Here is a 15,290-nt window from a genome sequence, read left to right on the forward strand (position 1 = left end):
TCTGTACCGTAACACCCTGTATATAGCCTCCACATTGACTCTGTACCGGTACCCCCTGTATATAGCCTCCACATTGACTCTGTACCGTAACACCCTGTATATAGCCTCCACAGTGACTCTGTACTGTAATACCCAGTATATAGCCTCCACATTGACTCTGTACCGTAACACCCTGTATATAGCCTCCACATTGACTCTGTACCGGTACCCCCTGTATATAGCCTCCACATTGACTCTGTACCGGTACCCCCTGTATATAGCCTCCACATTGACTCTGTACCGTAACACCCTGTATATAGCCTCCACATTGACTCTGTACCGGTACCCCCTGTACATAGCCTCCACATTGACTCTGTACCGGTACCCCCTGTATATAGCCTCCACATTGACTCTGTACCGGTACCCCCTGTATATAGCCTCCACATTGACTCTGTACCGGTACCCCCTGTATATAGCCTCCACATTGACTCTGTACCGGTACCCCCTGTATATAGCCTCCACATTGACTCTGTACCGTAACACCCTGTATATAGCCTCCACATTGACTCTGTACCGGTACCCCCCTGTACATAGCCTCCACATTGACTCTGTACCGGTACCCCCTGTATATAGCCTCCACATTGACTCTGTACCGGTACCCCCTGTATATAGCCTCCACATTGACTCTGTACCGGTACCCCCTGTATATAGCCTCCACATTGACTCTGTACCGTAACACCCTGTATATAGCCTCCACATTGACTCTGTAACGTAACACCCTGTATATAGCCTCCACATTGACTCTGTACCGTAACACCCTGTATATAGCCTCCACCTTGACTCTGTACCGGTACCCCCCTGTATATAGCCTCCACATTGACTCTGTACCGGTACCCCCTGTATATAGCCTCCACATTGACTCTGTACCGTAACACCCTGTATATAGCCTCCACATTGACTCTGTACCGTTTCTCCCTGTATATAGCCTCCACATTGACTCTATACCGGTACCCCCTGTATATAGCCTCCACATTGACTCTGTACCGGTACCCCCTGTATATAGCCTCCACATTGACTCTGTACCGGTACCCCCTGTATATAGCCTCCACATTGACTCTGTACCGTAAAACCCTGTATATAGCCTCCACACTGACTCTGTACCGTAACACCCTGTATATAGCCTCCACATTGACTCTGTACCGGTACCCCCTGTATATAGCCTCCACATTGACTCTGTACCGGTACCCCCTGTATATAGCCTCCACATTGACTCTGTACCGTAAAACCCTGTATATAGCCTCCACACTGACTCTGTACCGTAACACCCTGTATATAGCCTCCACATTGACTCTGTACCGGTACCCCCTGTATATAGCCTCCACATTGACTCTGTACCAGTACCCCCTGTATATAGCCTCCACATTGACTCTGTTCCGGTACCCCCCTGTACATAGCCTCCACAGTGACTCTGTACTGTAATACCCAGTATATAGCCTCCACATTGACTCTGTACCGTAACACCCTGTATATAGCCTCCACATTGACTCTGTACCGGTACCCCCTGTATATAGCCTCCACATTGACTCTGTACCGGTACCCCCTGTATATAGCCTCCACATTGACTCTGTACCGGTACCCCCTGTATATAGCCTCCACATTGACTCTGTACCGGTACCCCCTGTATATAGCCACCACATTGACTCTGTACCGGTACCCCCTGTATATAGCCTCCACATTGACTCTGTACCGTAACACCCTGTATATAGCCTCCACATTGACTCTGTACCGTAACACCCTGTATATAGCCTCCACATTGACTCTGTACCGTAACACCCTGTATATAGCCTCCACCTTGACTCTGTACCGGTACCCCCTCTATATAGCCTCCACATTGACTCTGTACCGGTACCCCCTGTATATAGTCTCCACATTGACTCTGTACCGTAACACCTTGTATATAGCCTCCACATTGACTCTGTACCGTAACACCCTGTATATAGCCTCCACATTGACTCTGTACCGGTACCCCCTGTATATAGCCTCCACATTGACTCTGTACCGTAACACCCTGTATATAGCCTCCACAGTGACTCTGTACTGTAATACCCAGTATATAGCCTCCACATTGACTCTGTACCGTAACACCCTGTATATAGCCTCCACATTGACTCTGTACCGGTACCCCCTGTATATAGCCTCCACATTGACTCTGTACCGGTACCCCCTGTATATAGCCTCCACATTGACTCTGTACCGTAACACCCTGTATATAGCCTCCACATTGACTCTGTACCGGTACCCCCTGTACATAGCCTCCACATTGATTCTGTACCGGTACCCCCTGTATATAGCCTCCACATTGACTCTGTACCGGTACCCCCTGTATATAGCCTCCACATTGACTCTGTACCGGTACCCCCTGTATATAGCCTCCACATTGACTCTGTACCGGTACCCCCTGTATATAGCCTCCACATTGACTCTGTACCGGTACCCCCTGTATATAGCCTCCACATTGACTCTGTACCGTAACACCCTGTATATAGCCTCCACATTGACTCTGTACCGGTACCCCCTGTACATAGCCTCCACATTGACTCTGTACCGGTACCCCCTGTATATAGCCTCCACATTGACTCTGTACCGGTACCCCCTGTATATAGCCTCCACATTGACTCTGTACCGGTACCCCCTGTATATAGCCTCCACATTGACTCTGTACCGTAACACCCTGTATATAGCCTCCACATTGACTCTGTACCGGTACCCCCTGTACATAGCCTCCACATTGACTCTGTACCGGTACCCCCTGTATATAGCCTCCACATTGACTCTGTACCGGTACCCCCTGTATATAGCCTCCACATTGACTCTGTACCGGTACCCCCTGTATATAGCCTCCACATTGACTCTGTACCGGTACCCCCTGTATATAGCCTCCACATTGACTCTGTACCGGTACCCCCTGTATATAGCCACCACATTGACTCTGTACCGTAACACCCTGTATATAGCCTCCACATTGACTCTGTACCGTAACACCCTGTATATAGCCTCCACATTGACTCTGTACCGTAACACCCTGTATATAGCCTCCACATTGACTCTGTACCGGTACCCCCTGTATATAGCCTCCACATTGACTCTGTACCGTAACACCCTGTATATAGCCTCCACATTGACTCTGTACTGTAATACCCTGTATATAGCCTCCACAATGACTCTGTACCACTAGCGGTCTGTATGTAGCCTCCACATTGACTCTGTACCACTAATGGTCTGTATGTAGCTAAACGTAGCTGCTGCTCATTCCGTTTGCTCAAAAATTGATAAATGGTTAAAGAAAGTAAGGTTAGGGTTAGGATGGGTTAAGATGGGTTAGGATGGGTTAGGATGGGTTAGGATGGGTTAGGGTTAGGATGGGTTAGAATGGGTTAGAATGGGTTAGGGTTAGGATGGGTTAGAATGGGTTAGAATGGGTTAGGGTTAGAGAAAGTAAGGCCCGTGTCCATAGAGACATTTTATTTTATCCGTTATTTTACCAGGTAAGTTGACTGAGAACACGTTCTCATTTACAGCAACGACCTGGGGAATAGTTACAGGGGAGAGGAGGGGGATGAATGAGCCTATTGTAACCTGGGGATTATTAGGTACCAGATCCACTGGTTGTACCAGCAGTACTACACCTGCACTGTTAAACAACGCATTAGTGACATGGCAGGAGATGTTTTGAAACAATTACTGCTTCGCATACAAGCCAGTGAATTCTATGCATTACAGCTGGATGAGTCAACAGACATGGTGGGCCTGCAACAGCTCCTGGTATATGTCCATTACGTTTATGGGGGGTCAATTAAGGAAGACATCCTCTTCTGCAAACCACTGGAAACCAGGACAACATGAGAGGATATTTTTAAATACCGGACAGCTTTGTGACATCAAATGGACTTTGATGGTCAAGATGTGTTGGTATGTGTACTGATGGAGCAAAAGCCATGACAGGGAGACATAGTGGAGTGGTAACGCGCATGCAAGCAGTTGCTCCCGACGTCACTTGGGTCCACTGCAGCATCCACCGAGAGGCTCTTGCTGCCAAGGGAATGCCTGACAGCTTGAAAGACGTTTTGGACACTACAGTGAAAATGGTTAACTTTCTGAAAGCAAGGCCCCTGAACTCGTGTATTTTTTGCACTATGCAATGATATCGGCAGCGACCATGTAATGCTTTTACAACATACAGAAGTCTAGGATTTAGGATTACAGGGACTCTCCACAACTATATTCAATGTGCAGGACAAAATTGAGGCTATGATTAAGAAGTTGGAGCTCTTTTCTGTCTGCATTAACAAGGACAACACACAGGTCTTTCCATCATTGTATGGTTTTTTGTGTGCAAATGAACTCAAGCTTACGGACATTGTCAAATGTGATATAGCGAAGCACCTGAGTGAGTTGGGTGCGCAATTACGCAGGTACTTTCCCGAAACGGAAGACACAAACAACTGGATTCGTTATCACTTTCATGCTCTGCCTCCAGTCTACTTACTGATATCTGAACTAGAGAGCCTCATCGAAATTGCAACAAGCGGTTCTGTGAAAACGTAATTTAATCACAAGCCGTTGCCAGATTTCTGGATAGGGCTGCGCTCAGAGTATCCTGCCTTGGCAAATCGCGCTGTTAAGACACTGATGCCCTTTGTAACCACGTACCTATGTGAGAGTTGATTCTTGGCCCTCACTAGCATGAAAACTAAATACAGGCACAGAGTGTGTGTGGGAAATGATTTAAGACTGAGACTCTCTCCAATACAACCCAACATTGCAGAGTTATGTGCATCCTTTCAAACACACCCTTCTCATTAACCTGTGGTGAGTTATTCACAATTTTCGATAAACAAATCAGGTTTTATATGTAAGATGGCTAAATAAAGAGCAACATTATTGATTATTATTATATTATTATTTGTTCCCTGGTCCTATAAGAGCTCTTTGTCCTTTCCCACGAGCCGGGTTGTGACAAAAGCTCACACCTATTCTAATGTTTAATAAATGTATCGTATAGTGTGTGTTTTGCAGGCTTACAATGATGGCAAAAAAACAACATGTGAGAGTGTGCTGACCCTGGTGCTAGAGGGGGTACAGCTGGAGGTTGAATGTTTGAAGGGGTACGCTGACCATGGTGCTAGAGGGGGTACACAGCTGGTTGAAGGTTTGAAGGGGTACGGGACTATAAAAAGGTTGGGAACCATTGCACTAGACAATTCATGTGTTCTTGTTCTGTATGGAGGATAAAGGAAAACGTGTAGGCAAATTGCTTTGTGTTGTTATGTCCATCTTTACTAGTAATGGCTGGGATGTATGGATATTGCTCGTGCTACAAATTCCACTCGGATGGGTTATTTGCTGTGCAAGACAGCCTTTGATCCCATCGTCTGAAATGTCTCTTAGTGCCAGGACGAACTCTTTCCTATTCTTGGCGATAACATCTGCCTTGTTTTTACACCGACTGCAAATAATAAAACAATGTACAGTATGTATGTCTGTTATCCAAAGCAGTCCTTTCAGGACAAAGTGTTCATCCATTTTGCAACAAAGGAATGAGAGACTGTCTGTTGTTTGAGTTGACAGAAAACACAGGACTTTTACAGAATGACGTAGCTGAGTGATATAATTTTATGATATGACTGTTGTAATCATTAATTTTGAATTACTCATGAAATGAATGAAGCCATCTAATGAAAATGTAGATGGCTTGAATCTGGTTCCATGTTGTGTTTCATGTAAACTCAACACAGTTGCTTTCTGTGAGTGTCACAAAGTAGGCTGATACTCCATTTCATTTGTGCAACATCCATAGGTTAGGCTGTACACTGCAATATGAATGTCAATACACACAATAGACTGACTGGAAAGGTGATTTCCCACAGTCAAAGACCTGCAATAAGAGCTAACATGCTAATTCCTCTGTAAACTCTATATAGCTTTGTTCTGTGAGTGTCACTGAGTAGACTGACACCCCGTTTAATGGGTGCACAATCCATAGGTAGAAATATACAGTAAGTATGCCCCCAATGCAATTCTAAAGTCGAATACATCCACAGTGCGATTTAAATTGATTAAAATGAACTAATTGTCTTTCGTTGAATTTATATAACAACAGTCAGACCTTGATTAGCATTATCTAGCGCAAACATGCCATGATTCCACTATTTGTATCCGTTTAAATCACTTTCAAATGGGAATTTTATTTTGAAGGCGAACCGCAAATTCCAATATTGTGGCTAATTCTTATTGTGGCTAGCTTCACATCAGAGTCTAACGTCACCGACTCGGATTTGTGCTCGGAGCTTGTCAACCAGACTACATTATGCCAGGTCAGGTTGTGGCGTTTATGTGGGGGAAATCCGCATAGCGGGATTGCATGCTGTTTAATGAACAAATACCTAGTATTTTGTCGAATAAACTACCGGATACAAATCTGCTGTGACTCCTGAGTCCACGGAGGGAGAAACAGAAAACTATACATCTTCCGATTCCATTGTCGGCAGAAAGAGGGAACTTCGGCTATTGTTTTGTCCTAAAAAAAAACAAAAAGTGAAGAAGACCTTTGCAGATCTGTTGGATATCATCTGAACTCTAACGACCCAACCCGTTTTGAACTATCCATTGTGTTTCATGGAACTTGCCATTGAGATATCGAGGACCTTCCGCCCCTTCGCCTCTATTCCAACATACTGGAGGCTATAGCAGTGGCGACCCGCAGCATTGGATGAGACACGGGATTCAAGGTAGACTGGGGATAGTCTGCTGCCTGACTTGACCACAATACAAACCTGTTTTTGGACGATTTCTATCCCCCCACCACCACCACACCGTTCACCTAACTCCGTTTGATAGGTACGACGACATCTCGTTTGTTCGGTTGTGCGTAAAAGATCTAAACATCAATCCACGGTACGGACACCGACTCGACGTGCGTAGTTGAAAAGCTCCTGACCGTTGGAATAACCACAGTCAGTCAATAATTGATGTTTTCCACGTCGGTTCATTAGCTTGAAAGTATTTCCAAACCGACACCGGTTCTCCAGGTAACGGCGTATTCCCAACATACCAGGTCTAAATCATTTTGGAGTGAATTTATCCAATCCTCTAAAGGGAAGCGATCATATAAGTTCCGGAGAGTTCAAGCGCCGTGGCGATGTTGTTGAGTGTTTGGATTGTCCTCCTGGCTGTCAACGTACAAGGTAAGCACTGGAAATACAATTCACATTGTTTTATTCGCAGTTTTCTCCATGGGTATGCTAGTTTGTGTCAATATTTAGAATAACATGTCAACAAATACATGTTTTTGTTTCAAATTAGGAGCCAAATGCCTATCCGATGTTTTAAGAATAAATTAAAACACATTTTCACTTCACATATTTACAATGCAAATAGTTATTTATTTTACTAATTGATTTCTAATGCATTTCGTTTCATCAATTCCGTGTCAGTAGGCTCGGTGCAGTGAAATGACCGTGATAACAGGTAGATGGCGACAGTGATGTCTCAACAGCCATAACATGTTCATACAACACAACGTAATGACGAGACGCAGGTCCTATTTATTTAGCCCAGGTGATCACAAGGCTCGCAACCTCCCAGTATGTCTAGTTAGATATAGACATAGTGTAGCAGGAGAGGTCGAGCACTAGGCTATGTTCTGTTCAGTAACCTTTTGGGGGATTTTACAGATGTTATGATAGACTACAATATTTTTGGCGGAAAATGTCACTTATATGAATGCCTTATTCTCTCGTGTTTATAAACATCGCAACAAAATCACAATGCGATACATTGCTACTATATTGTATATCAAATCAAATCAAATGTTACTGGTCACTTACACATATTTAGCAGATGTAATTGCGAGTGTTGCGAAATACTTCCTAGCTCCAACAGTGCAGTAGTATCTAACAATTCACAACAAATACACACATCTAAAAGTTACAAAAATGGAATGAAGAAATATATAAATATTAGATGGAGCAATGTCGGAGTGGCATTGACTAAAATATAGTAGAATAGAATACAGTATGTACATATGAGATGTAAGCATTATTAATACAGTATATAAATATGAGATGAGTAAAGCAGTAGAATAGAATACAGTAGAATAGAATACAGTATGTACATATGAGATGAGTAAAGCAGTAGAATAGAATACAGTAGAATAGAATACAGTATGTACATATGAGATGAGTAAAATACAGTAGAATAGAATACAGTAGATACATATGAGATGAGTAAAGCAGTAGAATAGAATACAGTATGTACATATGAGATGAGTAAAGCAGTAGAATAGAACACAGTAGATACATATGAGATGAGTAAAGCAGTAGAATAGAATACAGTATGTACATATGAGATGAGTAAAGCAGTAGAATAGAACACAGTAGATACATATGAGATGAGTAAAGCAGTAGAATAGAACACAGTAGATACATATGAGATGAGTAAAGCAGTAGAATAGAATACAGTATGTACATATGAGATGAGTAAAGCAGTAGAATAGAATACAGTATGTACATATGAGATGAGTAAAGCAGTAGAATAGAACACAGTAGATACATATGAGATGAGTAAAGCAGTAGAATAGAATACAGTATATACATATGAGATGAGTAAAGCAGTAGAATAGAATACAGTAGATACATATGAGATGAGTAAAGCAGTAGAATAGAATACAGTATGTAGATATGAGATGTAAGCATTATTAATACAGTATATAAATATGAGATGAGTAAAGCAGTAGAATAGAATACAGTAGATACATATGAGATGAGTAAAGCAGTAGAATAGAATACAGTAGATACATATGAGATGAGTAAAGCAGTAGAATAGAATACAGTAGATACATATGAGATGAGTAAAGCAGTAGAATAGAATACAGTATGTAGATATGAGATGTAAGCATTATTAAAGTAACTAGTGTTGCATTATTAAAGTGACCAGTGATTCCATGTCTATGTATATAGAGCAGCAGCCTCTAAGGTGCAGGGTTATGTAACTGGGTGGAAGCCGCCTAGTGATGGCTATTTAATAGTCTGATGGCCTTGAGATAGAAGGTGTTTTCAGTCTCTCGGTCCCAGCTTTGATGCACCTGTACTGACCTCGCCTTCTGGATGGTAGTGGGGTGAACAGGCAGTGGCTCGGGTGGTTGCTGTCCTTGATGATCTTTTTGGCCTTCCTGTGACATCGGGTGGTGTAGGTGTCATGGAGGGCAGGTAGTTTGCACCCGGTGATGCGTTGTGCAGACCTCACCACCCTCTGGAGAGCCCTGCGGTTGCGGGCGGTGCAGTTGCCGTACCAGGCGGTGATACAGCCCCGACAGGATGCTCTCAATTGTGCATCTATAAAAGTTTGTGAGGGTCTTAGGGGCCAAGCTGAATTTCTTCAGCCTCCTGAGGTTGAAGATGCACTGTCTGTCTCGATGGACCATTTCAGATTGTATAGAATAAAATGCATCAATGAAATATATTCCAACTGTTTAATGGGGAATATCATTATGCTAAAGATGAAACAACATATTTAAAAAGGCCTGTGTTTGTTCATAATCTGTTTTCCACACCATCTGAATAGCCTTAGCAGCCTCTACTCAGACACCATCTGAATGGAATAGCTATAGCAGCCTCTACTCAGACACCATCTGAATGGAATAGCTATAGCAGCCTCTACTCAATCACCATCTGAATGGAATAGCCTTAGCAGCCTCTACTCAGACACCATCTGAATGGAATAGCTATAGCAGGCTCTACTCAGACACCATCTGAATGGAATAGCTATAGCATCCTCTACTCAGACACTATCTGAATGGAATAGCAGCCTGTACTCAGACACCATCTGAATAGCCTTAGCAGCCTCTACTCAGTCACCATCTGAATGGAATAGCTATAGCAGCCTCTACTCAGACACCATCTGAATGGAATAGCCTTAGCAGCCTCTATTCAGACACCATCTGAATAGCCTTAGCAGCCTCTACTCAGTCACCATCTGAATGGAATAGCTATAGCAGCCTCCACTCAGACACCATCTGAATAGCCTTAGCAGCCTCTACTCAGACACCATCTGAATGGAATAGCCTTAGCAGCCTCTACTCAGAAACCATCTGAATGAAATAGCAGCCTCTACTCAGACACCATCTGAATGGAATTGCAGCCTCTTCTCAGACACCATCTGAATGGAATAGCCTTAGCAGCCTCTACTCAGACACTATCTGAATGAAATAGCAGCCTCTACTCAGACACCATCTGAATAGCCTTAGCAGCCTCTACTCAGTCACCATCTGAATGGAATAGCTATAGCAGCCTTTACTCAGACACCATCTGAATGGAATAGCCTTAGCAGCCTCTACTCAGACACCATCTGAATGGAATAGCAGCCTCTACTCAGACACCATCTGAATGGAATAGCAGCCTCTACTCAATCACCATCTGAATGGAATAGCTATAGCAGCCTCTACTCAATCACCATCTGAATGGAATAGCCTTAGCAGCCTCTACTCAGACACTATCTGAATGAAATAGCAGCCTCTACTCAGACACCATCTGAATAGTCTTAGCAGCCTCTACTCAGACAACATCTGAATGGAATAGCCTTAGCAGCCTCTACTCAGACACCATCTGAATGGAATAGCCTTAGCAGCCTCTACTCAGTCACCATCTGAATGGAATAGCTATAGCAGCCTCTACTCAGACACCATCTGAATGGAATAGCCTTAGCAGCCTCTACTCAGACACCATCTGAATGGAATAGCAGCCTCTACTCAATCACCATCTGAATGGAATAGCCTTAGCAGCCTCTACTCAGACACCATCTGAATGGAATAGCTATAGCAGGCTCTACTCAGACACCATCTGAATGGAATAGCTTTAGCAGCCTCTACTCAGACACCATCTGAATAGCCTTAGCAGCCTCTACTCAGACACCATCTGAATGAAATAGCAGCCTCTACTCAGACACCATCTGAATAGTCTTAGCAGTCTCTACTCAGTCACCAACTGAATGGAATAGCTATAGCAGCCTCTACTCAGACACCATCTGAATAGCCTTAGCAGCCTCTACTCAGACACCATCTGAATGGAATAGCCTTAGCAGCCTCTACTCAGACACCATCTGAATGAAATAGCAGCCTCTACTCAGACACCATCTGAATAGTCTTAGCAGCCTCTACTCAGACACCATCTGAATGGAATAGCAGCCTCTACTCAGACACCATCTGAATAGCCTTAGCAGCCTCTCCTCAGACACCATCTGAATGGAATAGCTATAGCAGCCTCTACTCAGACACCATCTGAATAGCCTTAGCAGCCTCTCCTCAGACATCATCTGAATAGCCTTAGCAGCCTCTACTCAGACACCATCTGAATAGCCTTAGCAGCCTCTCCTCAGACACCATCTGAATGGAATAGCCTTAGCAGCCTCTACTCAGTCACCATCTGAATGGAATAGCTATAGCAGCCTCTACTCAGACACCATCTGAATGGAATAGCCTTAGCAGCCTCTACTCAGACACCATCTGAATGGAATAGCAGCCTCTACTCAATCACCATCTGAATGGAATAGCCTTAGCAGCCTCTACTCAGACACCATCTGAATGGAATAGCTATAGCAGCCTCTACTCAATCACCATCTGAATGGAATAGCCTTAGCAGCCTCTACTCAGACACTATCTGAATGAAATAGCAGCCTCTACTCAGACACCATCTGAATAGCCTTAGCAGCCTCTACTCAGACACCATCTGAATGGAATAGCCTTAGCAGCCTCTACTCAGACACCATCTGAATGGAATAGCCTTAGCAGCCTCTACTCAGTCACCATCTGAATGGAATAGCTATAGCAGCCTCTACTCAGACACCATCTGAATGGAATAGCCTTAGCAGCCTCTATTCAGACACCATCTGAATGGAATAGCCTTAGCAGCCTCTTTTCAGACACCATCTGAATAGCCTTAGCAGGCTCTACTCAGTCACCATCTGAATGGAATAGCTATAGCAGCCTCTACTCAGACACCATCTGAATAGCCTTAGCAGCCTCTACTCAGACACCATCTGAATGGAATAGCCTTAGCAGCCTCTACTCAGAAACCATCTGAATGAAATAGCAGCCTCTATTCAGACACCATCTGAATGGAATTGCAGCCTCTACTCAGACACCATCTGAATGGAATAGCCTTAGCAGCCTCTACTCAGACACTATCTGAATGAAATAGCAGCCTCTACTCAGACACCATCTGAATAGCCTTAGCAGCCTCTACTCAGTCACCATCTGAATGGAATAGCTATAGCAGCCTCTACTCAGACACCATCTGAATGGATTAGCCTTAGCAGCCTCTACTCAGACACCATCTGAATGGAATAGCAGCCTCTACTCAGACACCATCTGAATGGAATAGCCTTAGCAGCCTCTACTCAGACACTATCTGAATGAAATAGCAGCCTCTACTCAGACACCATCTGAATGGAATAGCTATAGCAGGCTCTACTCAGACACCATCTGAATGGAATAGCTTTAGCAGCCTCTACTCAGACACCATCTGAATAGCCTTAGCAGCCTCTACTCAGACACCATCTGAATGAAATAGCAGCCTCTACTCAGACACCATCTGAATAGTCTTAGCAGTCTCTACTCAGTCACCAACTGAATGGAATAGCTATAGCAGCCTCTACTCAGACACCATCTGAATGAAATAGCAGCCTCTACTCAGACACCATCTGAATAGTCTTAGCAGCCTCTACTCAGACACCATCTGAATGGAATAGCAGCCTCTACTCAGACACCATCTGAATAGCCTTAGCAGCCTCTCCTCAGACACCATCTGAATGGAATAGCTATAGCAGCCTCTACTCAGACACCATCTGAATAGCCTTAGCAGCCTCTCCTCAGACATCATCTGAATAGCCTTAGCAGCCTCTACTCAGACACCATCTGAATAGCCTTAGCAGCCTCTCCTCAGACACCATCTGAATGGAATAGCCTTAGCAGCCTCTACTCAGTCACCATCTGAATGGAATAGCTATAGCAGCCTCTACTCAGACACCATCTGAATGGAATAGCCTTAGCAGCCTCTACTCAGACACCATCTGAATGGAATTGCAGCCTCTACTCAATCACCATCTGAATGGAATAGCCTTAGCAGCCTCTACTCAGACACCATCTGAATGGAATAGCTATAGCATCCTCTACTCAATCACCATCTGAATGGAATAGCCTTAGCAGCCTCTACTCAGACACTATCTGAATGAAATAGCAGCCTCCACTCAGACACCATCTGAATAGCCTTAGCAGCCTCTACTCAGACACCATCTGAATGGAATAGCCTTAGCAGCCTCTACTCAGACACCATCTGAATGGAATAGCCTTAGCAGCCTCTACTCAGTCACCATCTGAATGGAATAGCTATAGCAGTCTCTACTCAGACACCATCTGAATGGAATAGCCTTAGCAGCCTCTACTCAGACACCATCTGAATGGAATAGCAGCCTCTACTCAATCACCATCTGAATGGAATAGCCTTAGCAGACTCTACTCAGACACCATCTGAATGGAATAGCTATAGCAGCCTCTACTCAATCACCATCTGAATGGAATAGCCTTAGCAGCCTCTACTCAGACACCATCTGAATGGAATAGCTATAGCAGGCTCTACTCAGACACCATCTGAATGGAATAGCTTTAGCAGCCTCTACTCAGACACCATCTGAATGGAATAGCCTTAGCAGCCTCTATTCAGACACCATCTGAATAGCCTTAGCAGCCTCTACTCAGTCACCATCTGAATGGAATAGCTATAGCAGCCTCTACTCAGACACCATCTGAATAGCCTTAGCAGCCTCTACTCAGACACCATCTGAATGGAATAGCCTTAGCAGCCTCTACTCAGAAACCATCTGAATGAAATAGCAGCCTCTACTCAGACACCATCTGAATGGAATTGCAGCCTCTACTCAGACACCATCTGAATGGAATAGCCTTAGCAGCCTCTACTCAGACACTATCTGAATGAAATAGCAGCCTCTACTCAGACACCATCTGAATAGCCTTAGCAGCCTCTACTCAGTCACCATCTGAATGGAATAGCTATAGCAGTCTCTACTCAGACACCATCTGAATGGAATAGCAGACTCTACTCAATCACCATCTGAATGGAATAGCCTTAGCAGCCTCTACTCAGACACCATCTGAATGGAATAGCCTTAGCAGCCTCTACTCAGACACCATCTGAATGGAATAGCCTTAGCAGGTTCTACTCAGACACCATCTGAATAGCCTTAGCAGCCTCTACTCAGACACCATCTGAATGGAATAGCCTTACCAGCCTCTACTCAGACACCATCTGAATGGAATAGCTATAGCAGCCTCTACTCAATCACCATCTGAATGGAATAGCCTTAGCAGCCTCTACTCAGACACCATCTGAATGGAATAGCCTAAGCAGCCTCTACTTAGACACCATCTGAATGGAATAGCCTTAGCAGCCTCTACTCAGACACCATCTGAATAGCCTTAGCAGCCTCTACTCAGACACCATCTGAATGGAATAGTTATAGCAGCCTCTAATCAGACACCATCTGAATGGAATAGCCTTAGCAGCCTCTACTTAGTCACCATCTGAATAGCCTTAGCAGCCTCTACTCAGTCACCATCTGAATGGAATAGCTATAGCAGCCTCTACTCAGACACCATCTGAATGGAATAGCCTTAGCAGCCTCTACTCAGACACCATCTGAATGAAATAGCAGCCTCTACTCAGACACCATCTGAATGGAATAGCTATAGCAGCCTCCACTCAGACACCATCTGAATAGCCTTAGCAGGCTTTACTCAGACACCATCTGAATGGAATAGCAGCCTCTACTCAGACACCATCTGAATGGAATAGCTATAGCAGCCTCTACTCAGACACCATCTGAATGGAATAGCTATAGCAGCCTCTACTCAGACACCGTCTGAATGGAATAGCTATAGCAGCCTCTACTCAGACACCGTCTGAATGGAATAGCCTTAGCAGCCTCTCCTCAGACACCATCTGAATGGAATAGCTATAGCAGCCTCTACTCAGACACCGTCTGAATGGAATAGCCTTAGCAGCCTCTACTCAATCACCATCTGAATAGCCTTAGCATTCTCTACTCAGACACCATCTGAATAGTCTTAGCAGCTTCTACTCAGACACCATCTGAATGGAATAGCTATAGCAGCCTCTACTCAGACACCATCTGAATGGAATAGCTATAGCAGCCTCTACTCAATCACCATCTGAATAGCCTTA

At 44.2% G+C, this 15,290-nt stretch overlaps 1 protein-coding gene across 1 annotated transcript in view; it reads left to right on the forward strand.

Annotated features, from left to right (window-relative positions):
- The first annotated feature begins 6,281 nt into the window (after positions 1 to 6,281).
- The window catches only part of LOC115163869 (nectin-1), a 156,178-nt gene continuing 147,169 nt past the window's right edge, over positions 6,282 to 15,290 (forward strand). Inside the window, exon 1 of the mRNA XM_029716082.1 lies at positions 6,282 to 7,223. Within this exon, the coding sequence (XP_029571942.1) occupies positions 7,178 to 7,223 (46 nt within the window). The 5' untranslated portion in view covers positions 6,282 to 7,177. The remainder of the gene's footprint in view (positions 7,224 to 15,290) is intronic.

The sequence above is a fragment of the Salmo trutta genome, chromosome 26 (genome assembly GCF_901001165.1).
Source record: "Salmo trutta chromosome 26, fSalTru1.1, whole genome shotgun sequence".
NCBI lineage: Eukaryota > Metazoa > Chordata > Actinopteri > Salmoniformes > Salmonidae > Salmo > Salmo trutta.